Source organism: Sparus aurata, chromosome 1 (genome assembly GCF_900880675.1).
Source record: "Sparus aurata chromosome 1, fSpaAur1.1, whole genome shotgun sequence".
Classification (NCBI taxonomy): Eukaryota; Metazoa; Chordata; class Actinopteri; order Spariformes; family Sparidae; genus Sparus; species Sparus aurata.
Genome location: NC_044187.1, coordinates 11,715,480 through 11,727,667, shown reverse-complemented (window position 1 = coordinate 11,727,667; position 12,188 = coordinate 11,715,480). Strand labels below are relative to the sequence as shown.

Sequence of the window (12,188 nt, the reverse complement as noted above, 5' to 3'; positions counted from 1 at the left end):
GTGCTGTGATCAGATAGGTCTCTATGGAGCACATTTGTGTATGTGTTTTGTTTATAAGTGTACCTCCGAAACATAAGGCTCATAATATTCTATATCTTTCAGGTTGTTGATAAATCCCATGAAAAGTTCCACCACATGTAAATCCACCCTCTCTGTACCTTCAGCGTCGTCCTTTCAGAATATTTAAATTCCGAGTTGCAGCTTTGCAAACTGAATCATTGTGTCACTCCGCTGCCTGTTAATGACACACACACACACACACACACACCCACAGCTGACCCTCCGGCCGCGGTGTTTACATCTCTCCTCCAGAGTTGCTTCAGCTCCTCTTGTTCTGTGTCCCGCTCCTCCGACTGACTCACAGCTCGCTGGCTTTGGCAGAGGCTGAGATGAGATCACTGGAACAGCCTCGACGCTGCCAACCGTAATGAAATGTGTGAGGGAGCTCTGTCGGGATCGGCTCATGTTAATGAAATGGAAAGGTAGGAAAGCTGAGGAAGAGTTTAAGAACTCCCTGTGTGTGATTTTGTTACCCGCTGGTAGATTTCTCAGTTGATGGAACGATAATTGGTTTTCCAGTGTTACCCTGTAACTGATGAGAGAAATACTGCAGAGAGGTGGAAATCCCCCCTCTCAATGTTATTGTTATCCTCTTACCGCATCTTATTTTGGACCGGCTTGCTATTTATCGTGACCTGAATTCAAGTGTAATTATGTTATTCGAGACTTTTTTTTGTGACAGAGAACAATAATGGGACATAATTCTGAACTAAATCATTGCCCAGCATTGCAATCAACACTCAGAAACCACTCAACGACAAAATATATGTACAGTATATGAACGTGATAACAAAGATAAAAAAGAGAGAAATAGAAAAGAAAAAGTAAATACATGAAATGAGGGATAAATGAATAACATGAATAAATAAGAGAAACAACAGAGCCCTATTAGCATTTAGGTAGATTGTTTTGTATGTCGTGTTCCAGGAAATGATAAAAAATGTCTTCAAAAGACAATTTCTTTTTAGTAAAATAACTTATTCTTTCAATCTGACTCTATTTCTAAACTAACGTTAGCTGCTGTTGCTCTGTGTTAGCGGAGGAGCACTCGAGAACGTGGTGAAAAGTCACATCCTTTGGTCCTCCAGAGAGAAAACCACAGTCCAGCAGCATCAAACAACTTAAACAAATCACCCACAGGCAACCGAGAGAGACGGAGAAGTTACAATCTGCTCACATATGACCTGCTAAATTGTCACATGGAGCCACTTTAAGAGTTTGTATGTAACGGCTGTCTCGATCTCAGCCATTGTTCTGTCAATTATTCAACACTGTGTCTAGGCAGCTAGCTATGCAGGACGATAACGTTCCCATTCCTAAACCAGAACCTCTGAAACTGTTTCTCCATTGTCAGACATTGAACCAATTAAATCTGTGGGCAGCAATTCAGAGGTCTGGAACAACACAACAAACAATGACACCAAATTTTTTGCAAACAGATCATTTTGTTGAGCGAGCACATCTCTTCTTCCTCTCTGTGGCACCTCCAACACTTTAGTACATACAGTTCATGTCCGTTCCTGTAAATGCAGAAAGTTCTACAGAGTCCGGCTCGTCACACACACACGTCGATGCTGTGCAGTGTTTGAGATCACTGCCTCTGACATCACGCGACTTCAGTGACCTTCATCTTTGCATCCTCTCTCCCAAAAAATGTTTCTCCTGACTACACACTGTACTTTTAAGAACTGACCAACTTGTGCTACGTCATACATCGCAGTGACGTTGCGAGCTGGTTTTTTTTTTTGCGTGTGCATGCAGGAACGTGACGAGAGCTGTGCCCTTTGTCATCCTCTCATCCCCTTATACTTCATAATCATGACTTCCCATTCATGTTTCGCCCCTGACTTCCGTCTCTTACCTCTCCTGCGCTGTCTCTGCATGTACAGTGAGTCAGCAGCATGCGCACACCCACCCACACACACACACACACACACACACAAACACACACACAAACACACACAGATGTACTCAGAATCATCCCTTTCCTTGTAACTCTATTGGTTGTGGAGGGGAAACATAGCTGCCGTCCCTTCCTTCTTATTTGTTAGATCACAAGCTGTCAGCCAGTCGCCGCTCACACACTCCTGATGCTGCACACGCTCGCTGCACTGCAGTGAGCCAGCATTTACTTCACCCACAGAGAGAGGGAGAGAGAGAGAGAGGGAGAGGAGGGCAGGAAGGAGATGAATGGATGAGGCGGACTGAGCCAAGAGCGCAAGTGATGGGAGGAGAGGAAGTGGTGAGGGAGGGAGGGAGGGAGGGGAAGAGATGATGTAAAAACTGAAACACAATCTGGCTAAATCGCCCCTCCTCAACTTGGCTCACGTGTGTGCGCACACCCATAAACACACTGGAGGAGCTGCCTCGGTCTCATACGCACACACATGCGCGCACTGTCGCCTCCTGTTTGGCTTGCCGCCGCTACCTGGAGGGGAGCATCATCTCGCGTGGGAGCTGACATGACTTGAAGGCAGGTTTCAGGAGGGATGCTCGGTGCATGAACTCACATGGAGCCAGTGTTTTGGTCTGTGTTCCGGAGTGGATGACGCCTGTTGATCGGCCCGTAGATGCAGCACTGTAAGTCCTCCTGCCAATAACGTTGTGAGTCAGACGCTGTTGTTTCTGAGCTGATGTGTGTGACTGTTCCCCTCTTGGGTTCACTGAGAGGTAAAATTCTTGTGATCGTTTTTCCCTTTTTTAGATGACGCCTCAGTCCAGAAGGAATTATTCCGCTTAGCTGGTGCGGATCTGATTATGTAAGAGTGTCGGTTTGTGTGGCTGCTGCGACCTTGTGCACCGTCAGCACAGGGCTGCTTCTGTTGTCCCGCTGTGGCCGTCTGCAGGGTTTGGGCATTTTAGTTTTATAATCGGTGCCATATTTGATGCCCGGTTTACCTTATAATCCTGCCTGTGGAGCTGGTAAGTCATTAACTTGCAGCTTTTTGTGCCTGTGCAACTGTGCTGGCATTTAGTGTCCCAAATCTCATAGATGCTGATACGTTCTTTCCCTTCTATGTATGGATAGATGCTCATGAATGGCCTCTGAAGCTTTCGGGCACCTCAAACCAAAGACCAGACTGTGAAAAGCTTGTTGGAAGTCGTTATTCTGCTGCTACAGTTAACTTACTTCCACTGTTTTGAATCGCAGGACCGGCTTTGTGCTGCTCAATTTCACCGCCGACAGCAAACACATTACTCTCCAGCCAATGTAACACATTAGCAGTGTGTAATAACCCCTCAGACAGCATGACAGCTTCATCATGACAGTAATTCTATCCACCGCCCCTCCATTTTACAGGCTTTACCAAATCACCACATTGTAGTCAGAGGATCTGCTTTCAGAGGACGAACAAGAGAGTAAGAGATTAGGAGAAAAACAGGCTAGGGGAGAGGAGAAAGAGAGCGCGCGCCGCCGAAAGAAGCACAGTCCCCGAGGGTTCCTCTGAGCAGCAGAGGTGGCCTGTTTCCACGGCTGTCTTCGATGTGAGGAGACAATAAAAGCCCTGACACACTTTCCGCGTCTAAGTTGGCTGCCGGATAGCGTTACAGAGACGTCGGGATAAAAAAGGGTGCAGGAGGAAGGAGGTTTGGGATGAAACTGGAGAATAAGTTGGAGTTGTGATGAATCAGTATGAGTACGGTGCTCAGAGTTGTGTGTTTGTCTCCGCAGGCGCAGTGTTGTTGTCCGTCTCTGACGAGTGCTGAACACAGAGTTCCCTGCTCTCACTTGTGATCAAATATTTATCACTCAAAGTGCCTTTCATGAGACTCAGACTCAGACTCTCTGCTGCTTTCTTGAAGTTCCAACACCTACTGTAGACAATCAGACAAAAACTCAAACTCAAATCAGAAGCCAGGGAACTGTAAAAACAACTATAAAGACAATTGCATATAGATAAGTTTCTTCCACACAGCAAAAGGACAAAAGAAAAGACAGGTAGCCGTTACGTGTTTGGCGGCCTGCTGATCGAGGTGATGTTTTCAGCTATTCTCCTTCTGTGTTTTTGAGTTGGAGCCTGAAGCCACAGGAGCTGATTGGTGTGTCTGTTTGTGCGTTTGGCATTTCCTCCCTCAGCGAGAGGATGGAGGGCGGGAAGAAGACACGTCTCTTTAAACTTTGATCTTTTACGACCCACAGATTTCCTCTCACCTCCGCGGGGTCGTCGCTGTTGCGTTTGATCGCACGTTTTGCCTTCTGTGCTCCTTCCTCACCCGTCTCGTCCTCCCCTCTGTTTGTCTCCGCAGGGTGCAGGGTAAGAGGAAGAGGGACGCCCATGTCAGAGTTTTAGGATGGCCAGTGAAGGCTCCACTCTTCCCAGTCCCGTGGTCCGCCAGATTGACAAGCAGTTCTTGATCTGCAGCATATGTCTGGACCGCTACGAGAACCCCAAAGTTCTGCCCTGCCTGCACACCTTCTGTGAGAGGTGAGTCACCGTGTTGTTCTAATGTGTTGTAGTCCTGTAAACGGTGGACAGATGTGTGTTTATGAGTGTCAGAGTGTGGATGAATGTGTCATTTGTAGGTTTGCTGTGAGAAAAGTTGCTGCAGGACAGTAAGTTGTAGATGCTGTATTAACATATTCTAGATTTTTTCATTAAATACTGTGTTGTTTGTGCACATCTGAGTGTTGTTGTGCATGAAATGATGCTGCTTCCCGGCAGTTGACCCTGATGTGTCGGTGCCATCCTCCCTGACAGCCTGCCTTTGTTTCTGACACAAAAGACAAACTGTGGGCCGACTGTGCCCGTCTCTGATTGCTCTGGTTGCTTCTGGGGAGTCATTAAGACAATGTGGTTGTATTCTATCTGAATATATTTATTCCTCCACTTCATGTGTGTGGTGGAGGAAACTGTGCTCGTGGCTACAGGAAGAAACTAGTTAAATACTTCACATTTTACAGATCACATTTGTTGTAAAGTTTCAGACATTTTAAGGTGCTAAATCATCTAAAGAGGCTTGTATTATTGTATTTCATCCTAATTAATACTGTACTTTTTACTTCACACATTCGATTAACTGGCATAGTTACTCCATACCCTCCTGACTACCAGTAGTTCAAATTTGTCCTCTGTGGAGGACATTTCTAAACATGAATATCTCCCACCCACTTTATACTACTAAATTAACTCCTTTTGATATCTACAGAGAACATTTAGGGCTTTTCAATGATACCAGATGTGAAGGGGTGGGGCTTTGGTACCTTTCTCTTCCTCATTTAGGAAAATGGCAAGCACATTTTATGGGAGGAAGAAAAGTAAACACATAATACTTTTTATTGAGCAAATTTTGGCTTGAAATGTTGTTGGCATATTTTGTCTCTTAGCAACACATTAAAACATTGTCTGAATTTTTTAACTGTATTTTAGCATAGTATTTAAGTGTTTAAAAATGTCCTCTGTAGTGGACATTTGTAGTTATTTCCTCCACTTTGTTCTGTTGTTTCATAAGGAAAAGAAAGGGAGTCATTCTCAGAAGCACCTTGGTTGCCATCAAGGTTCAGTTTCACATGTATGGTATTCCAATGTCCACTGTAGTGGACTGTTACTAGAGGGTCGTAACATGGACATATGATATCGCAAAAATAAAAGCTTTTTTTTCAAAGAAAATGTTTTCAGTATTCTAATTACCTTACAAAGATTGGGGAATTAAAAAAAAATGTGATTGGACAATATTTTTTTTCCTGGTAGTCAGGAGGATACGCATGCTCAACTTATAAAACGCGACCCATTAGTTTTAGATTAAAGGCACCACTGACCCTCAAAGGTGTTTTTTTCAGTCATATTGCTGATGAGCCTCGCCTCGATTGGAGTTGTTAATGCTCTCCTGGGAGTTATGTGAAGTCATCATGCACTTGAAAGAATGATAAAGTAGTAAATTGTGTCACAAAACTATACGAGGAAAACCCCTGATGTCCCAGCAGAACGACTTTTTTTATCCTCTGAGAGGAGACATTGTGCAAAGGTTACCAGAGTTCAATCATTATCTGACATCTGAACATCATGAGCATCAGAGAACAAGGATTTATAACAGAGCTACTGTAGATTATACTGCTGCTGTAGATCACTCTCGGGCTGTGGTGAATACTTCGACCACTGGATGGTGTTAAAAGCAAGATTTTCACCTGTGTTCTTCAAGTTTAAATGTCAAATAACTCACTGTGAGCTGCTATTTTATAGTTTTGTTGTTAAGAAAATCTTGCTGTATTCACACTAATAACTTCATATCTATTGTATATTATCAATCTCTCTTTCCTGTGCCTTCCCATTGCAACACAAACACACACACACACACACGCACACACACCTCCTACGCCTCCCTCCAGACTCTCTTTGATCCACCTTTTTGCAGGACGCTCCCACTCATCCTCAGTGTATCCCCCCCTCCCCACTCTCCTCCTCCAGGTGCCTGCAGAATTACATCCCGGCCCACAGCCTCACACTGTCGTGCCCCGTGTGCCGCCAGACCTCGATCCTGCCGGAGAAGGGTGTGGCGGCATTGCAGAACAACTTCTTCATCACCAACCTGATGGACGTGCTGCAGCGGGCACCTGACAGCTGCAGCCAGGAGGCCGCCGCTCTCAACAACATCACCACGGTGGCTACAGGCCAGCTGCTCTCTTGCCCCAACCATGGAGGCAACGTAAGAGGCGTGCACCAACCAAAGCTGCAAAAATGTGGCCAAACTAGTTTGTACTAAAAAGCAATGACCCTCTGATTAAGCCTCTGCCATTTCCTGTTGCTCAGGTTATGGAGTTTTACTGTCCGCCCTGTGAGACGGCCATGTGCCAGGAGTGTACGAGCGGCGAACACGGCGAACACCCAACTGTGCCTCTAAAAGATGTCGTGGAACAACACAAGGCCTCGTTACAGGACCAGCTAGACGCCGTCAAGAAGAGGTACAACATTCATTACACTGCACTACACGCTGCTGCTTACAGAAACACAATCCTCCTTCACGAACCCTCTTCTAATGTCTCAGGTTGCCGGAGATCGACTCGGCCCTTCAGACGCTGTCGGAGATCCTGCAGCAGCTGACCAATCAGAAGAGCTCCATCGAGGACGACATCCACACGACGTTCGACGAGCTGCAGAAGACCCTGAACGTCCGCAAGAGCGTCTTACTCATGGAGCTGGAGGTCAACTACGGCCTCAAGCAGAAGGTGAAGTGACTGACACAAAAAGTACTCTAATTACTTGATACATGCAGAGCCGAGATTTTGGAGATATACCTGGATTTTTGGAGATTATGAAAACGAAAGTCAACTGTAAAATGAACACACATTGGCGGGCGTCCCATGTACAGATGCTTTGTCCCCACTGCAGCGGCCCCGGGTTCGAGTCCCAGCCTGGGGCCCTTTGCTGCGTGTCCCCCCCCCCCGTCTCTTATCCTGCTTCCTGTCCTATCAATAACGCACTGACCTCACCACAATCTATTTCTGGAGAGCATTTAACCTATCACATGCTACCTCATCAGGCTCTTTGCTGATCTAAGTGTCAGGGGCTCAGCTGGTCCGATGGGCGATTACCAGGCAGAAAGGGGGGGGGGGGGGGGGGGGAGGGGAGGGGAAGCTGGTGCACCACCCTGATCCGCAAAACCAACCACTCAGCCAGGCTGCCGCCCCCTCAGGGTGCTCCGTCACATGAGTGCTTAATGATTAACAATTCAGTGGCTGGTGTGCAGTAAAAAACATCCAATATGTGGCTTGGTTCTTGAAGCTAGATGGAGCCAGTGTACTGTACACACACACAGGCTGATCTGATCTGGGTGTGTCAGGCTACAGCTTTCTTCGCCTTCTTCAGTCTCTCACTCTCTTGTCGACGGCGTCTAAGCTTTCAGTTCTCTGGAGCGTGACTGTAAAAAGAGGAAGAGATAGTAAAAGCTGTTTGGTTTGGATGAAACGTTTGACTGCAGTCTGAGACAAATGGCTCAATGGCCTCTGTAGTTGGAGAGGAAGAGGAGCGTGATGGGCAGATGGGGGTGAGTCTGTTTTGGTGCTTTCATCAGAGCCGTAGTGGTGATGTCCCACTGAACTGCAATAACAACAAAGACTCGGTTATAACGCTTCAAGTCAGGCGCGCTGAGAGGTTTCGTGAGCTAAATGTGACTTGTGTCAGCTCATTTTTTTTAGCACATGCCTAAGTAAAGCACAGCTAAAGATGATTTAATGCATTTTATATCCGGACTTCCTGTTGTTCATCACACATTAAGTTATACGTAATCAAATTAGAGTCGCATGGAAAAAGGGCATTTTAGACGTGTGATCAGAAATATTAATTTTTTATCAAAAATGCTCTTTTTTAATGTGAACTTTGACCCTGGCTATATCCAGTGTTCAGAAACCAGAAGAGCATATTTAACAAGATAATATGTCAGTTGCTCGTTCAAATATAAAACTTGTAATGCAAAAACATCTGATCCTGAAGCTAGCTGGGACGTGTTGGGACGTGTCATGGTGATATGGCGATATGCTGATATCTATTAGCTAATGTTTTACCCTGAGTGAGAAAGTACAAGTCAGTAACTGGAGCAGCAGCTTCACAGACAGTCTCTCTGCGTGTCACCACAGGATGACGACACCGAGTCGGACAGGCGTTCATCTGTCTTTACGAACTGTCGCTGCAGCACACTGGCAGCTGTGTGTGACGGCTTGTGTTGGCTCAAACATTGGGAATCACAGCACTGTGGGGCTTTTTATGCTAACGTGCACTTATAGAGCTAAGATCTCATATCACTAATGGTGCCATGTCGTGGTTGATGCTTTATTTTTACACCAGTATTGATCTGTCATTGATCCTCCCTCGCCCTGCTGGGTTTGATGTGTGGGCTCTAATGGTGAACAACAGTCTCTGTCTTTGGGTTTGGGAGCCACAAGAGATTGTGATGAATCTGTGGGATGTGGGATGAATCAAGGAACGGAAGAATTGTTTTCCTATTCCCGATGGTGTTCTTATCTTAAATACAATTTTCTATAAGATGCTGTATAACTTCACCTCCTCGTGCCTCTGTAATGTTTCGTTATATGGAAAATCCTTCTTTGGTGGACCTGCTCACAGCAGACTTTTGTTTCCCAGACCAACCACAAACCCTGCTGTCCCCTGCTGTGTCTCTGTACAGGTGCTCCAGGCCCAGCTGGATACCCTGCTGCAGGGCCAGGAGGGCATCAACAGCAGCTGTAACTTCACGGAGCAGGCGCTGAGCCACGGCACCGAGGCCGAGGTGCTGCTGGTGAAGAAGCAGATGAGCGAGCGTCTCGTCGAGCTCGCCAGCCAGGAGCTTCCTCTGCAGCCCGGAGAGAACAACCAGCTGGACTTCATCGTGGAGACGGACGGACTCAAGAAGTCCATCCACAACCTGGGTACTATCGTGACGACTAACGCCGTGGCCTCTGAGACCGTGGCCACTGGTGAGGGGCTGCGGCACTGTGTGGTGGGTGTGCCCACGTCCATCACCATAACCACTAAGGACAAAGACAGAGAGCTGTGCAAGATGGGCAACGCCGTCATCACGGCTGAAATCTCCTCACCCGATGGCAGCAAGGGTGAAGGAGAGATACTGGACAACAAGAACGGCACTTATGAGTACCTGTTCACGGCTCCTAAAGAGGGGACTTTCAATCTGTCGCTGCGTTTGTACGACCAACAAATTAAAGGGAGCCCCTTTAAGATAAAGGCCACCAAGTCTATAGATGTGTCGCCAACCTCAGACGGGATGAAGAAGAGGCTGAAGTCACCGGGCAGCGGTCACATCAAGCAGAAGGCCATCAAGAGGCCGGCCAGCATGTACAGCACAGGGAGGAGGAAAGAGAACCCCATCGAGGACGACCTCATCTTCAGAATCGGTAAGAAATCAGACGCTGTGTGAAATCATAATACTTTATCAGTTTATTTGTTGCTACTGTTGCTGAAACACCTCGAATGTTGAATCAGATCTAAGCATGATTAAAGGTGCATTATGTAGATTTGGGAAAAGAGACAAAAATACTCATTGATTGTTTTTCACGACTGAATACAATGAATGAACAAATTATTTCAGACAAAGGACAGTCATACTGTTTTACTTTATATATTTGGCACAGGACCCTTCAAAGTAGCAGTACAGTGTTCTGGAGACCTTATTTCCCTCTGAGGATGCCTCTTTTATCCAGTTATGGAAATATATCCAATAAATATTTCTGAGTTTGTATCATTATCTTATTAATATTGTAAATACTGCCTCTCTGAGTTTGAATTTCTTTGACTATTCATGATCAGATTTAAAGCTACATTATGCCAACTACAGACACTTTTTAACAATAGTTAGTCATGGTTAGATGGCTTCTTTCCTATAATGAAAATAAACTACATAGAACTAAAGTATTACTTTAGTATCAATAGAAATTGTTGCATTGCACCAGTATAAATCTTTCTGTAATCAATACCCACCTTTAGCCTGTAGGCCAGCATCTTTAACTTCAACCTTAACTTTGCTGGTAAACAATAAAATTAAATCCACAAAATAAAAATAAAATTAAAACCAAATACAATATATTGAAACAATACGGTAAAAATAAACAGATGATTAAATTGGAAATAAGAGGGACCAGAATGGCATAGTGGAAAAAGATTTTATTAAAATGAACTTAACTACAAAAAAGCTAAGCTAATAGGGTTAACCTGATGATTTCTCTTTTTAAACATGACCTTCAATTACAGCATTGATATTTTCACTATAAATATAGAACTGTATGTTATAAAGTACGACATTCTAAAACAAGTGTTCACACCATGACATACTAACATGTACTGCGGGCGGTGATATTTCTGTTTTCCAGGCACAAAAGGAAGAAACAAAGGGGAGTTCACTAATCTTCAGGGAGTCGCTGCCTCCTCTTTGGGCAAAGTGCTGATAGCAGACAGCAACAATCAGTGTGTCCAGGTAACAAATCCCAGCGGTGCTTTAAGATAGTGCAGCTTTAACTCATGTCTGGTCAGTAACCTGGAACATCGCTGCCTCTGCACTTTCTCGTCTCCTTTCTGAACACTGCAGAACGTATTTTTATGTGTTTTTTTTTTTTTTTTTTGCGCTGCAGATTTTCTCAAATGACGGTCAGTTCAAAAGCCGCTTCGGTGTCCGGGGCAGGACTCCGGGTCAGCTGCAGCGGCCGACGGGCGTGGCCGTCCACCCCAACGGTGACATCATCATTGCAGACTATGACAACAAATGGGTCAGCATCTTCTCAGGTGAAGGCAAGTTCAAGGTGAGTCGAACTTCTGATCTTTACTTCATACAGGTGCTGTCCTGGGTCACAAAGTAACACAACTATGATGTTGTTGACTAAGTATGACAGCAGGTACATGACCTTGTTGGTATTAAAGGCATTATATGTAACATTTTCCCAAAAACAACAACAACAACAACTTCTCGTTCTTCTCCAGAACAAGATTGGCTCGGGGAAGCTTATGGGCCCTAAAGGCGTGTCCGTGGACAGGAACGGCCACGTCATCGTGGTCGACAACAAGTCCTGCTGCGTCTTCATCTTCCAGCTCAACGGGAAGCTGGTCACCAAGTTCGGTAACCGTGGCAACGGCGACAGGCAGTTTGCAGGTACACTCAATGGTAATACGTGCACTGCCCCCTACTGTCTCTCTCCAGCCGGCTCACACCTGCATGTGGAATGAAGACCTAACCAGGAACCACGAAGATCCCATAATCCTTTGGTGGTTTTTCAAAATAAGAGATAAGACGAACCCAGCCATGGCTGGACAAAAATCTATGTTTTTTTCATGATATAAATGATCATTACATAGATTTTTAAAAGCATGTAGTACCACTTATTTATAGTATAAATATTTCAACACAATTTTCATTGTCATTTAAACCTGCATGTCCTACAGAAACACCTGCCATGAACTTGTTGTCCAAACAGAACTGCTCCTGTCTGTTTGACGAACACCTCATAACTCAGACCTCGTTGTTGTCGTTCTTATTAAGGCCCTCACTTCGCTGCTGTCAACAACAACAATGAAATCATTGTGACGGATTTCCACAACCACTCAGTGAAGGTGAGCGCAATATCACTGCAGGGAAAGTATCACAGGTATCAAAGTCTAGAACTGAAACGGATTAGTCCAGAGTTCAGCCCTATA

The 12,188-nt window shown here is 45.3% G+C and overlaps 1 protein-coding gene across 6 annotated transcripts in view; it reads left to right on the top strand.

Annotated features, from left to right (window-relative positions):
* The window catches only part of trim2a (tripartite motif containing 2a), a 28,678-nt gene that overhangs the window by 14,099 nt on the left and 2,391 nt on the right, over positions 1 to 12,188 (top strand). For 2 of the 6 annotated variants that reach the window (XM_030418684.1, XM_030418600.1), the window contains exons 2-10: positions 4,309 to 4,487; positions 6,465 to 6,702; positions 6,807 to 6,958; positions 7,042 to 7,222; positions 9,178 to 9,901; positions 10,874 to 10,977; positions 11,132 to 11,299; positions 11,478 to 11,658; positions 12,034 to 12,104. In XM_030418684.1, the coding sequence (XP_030274544.1) occupies positions 4,354 to 4,487; positions 6,465 to 6,702; positions 6,807 to 6,958; positions 7,042 to 7,222; positions 9,178 to 9,901; positions 10,874 to 10,977; positions 11,132 to 11,299; positions 11,478 to 11,658; positions 12,034 to 12,104 (1,953 nt within the window). In that variant the 5' untranslated portion in view covers positions 4,309 to 4,353. Of the gene's footprint in view, positions 1 to 361; positions 483 to 2,319; positions 2,641 to 2,964; positions 2,983 to 4,308; positions 4,488 to 6,464; positions 6,703 to 6,806; positions 6,959 to 7,041; positions 7,223 to 9,177; positions 9,902 to 10,873; positions 10,978 to 11,131; positions 11,300 to 11,477; positions 11,659 to 12,033; positions 12,105 to 12,188 lie in introns of those variants that run through there. The other 4 variants (XM_030418758.1, XM_030418912.1, XM_030418519.1 and 1 more) reach the window with 4 other exon arrangements.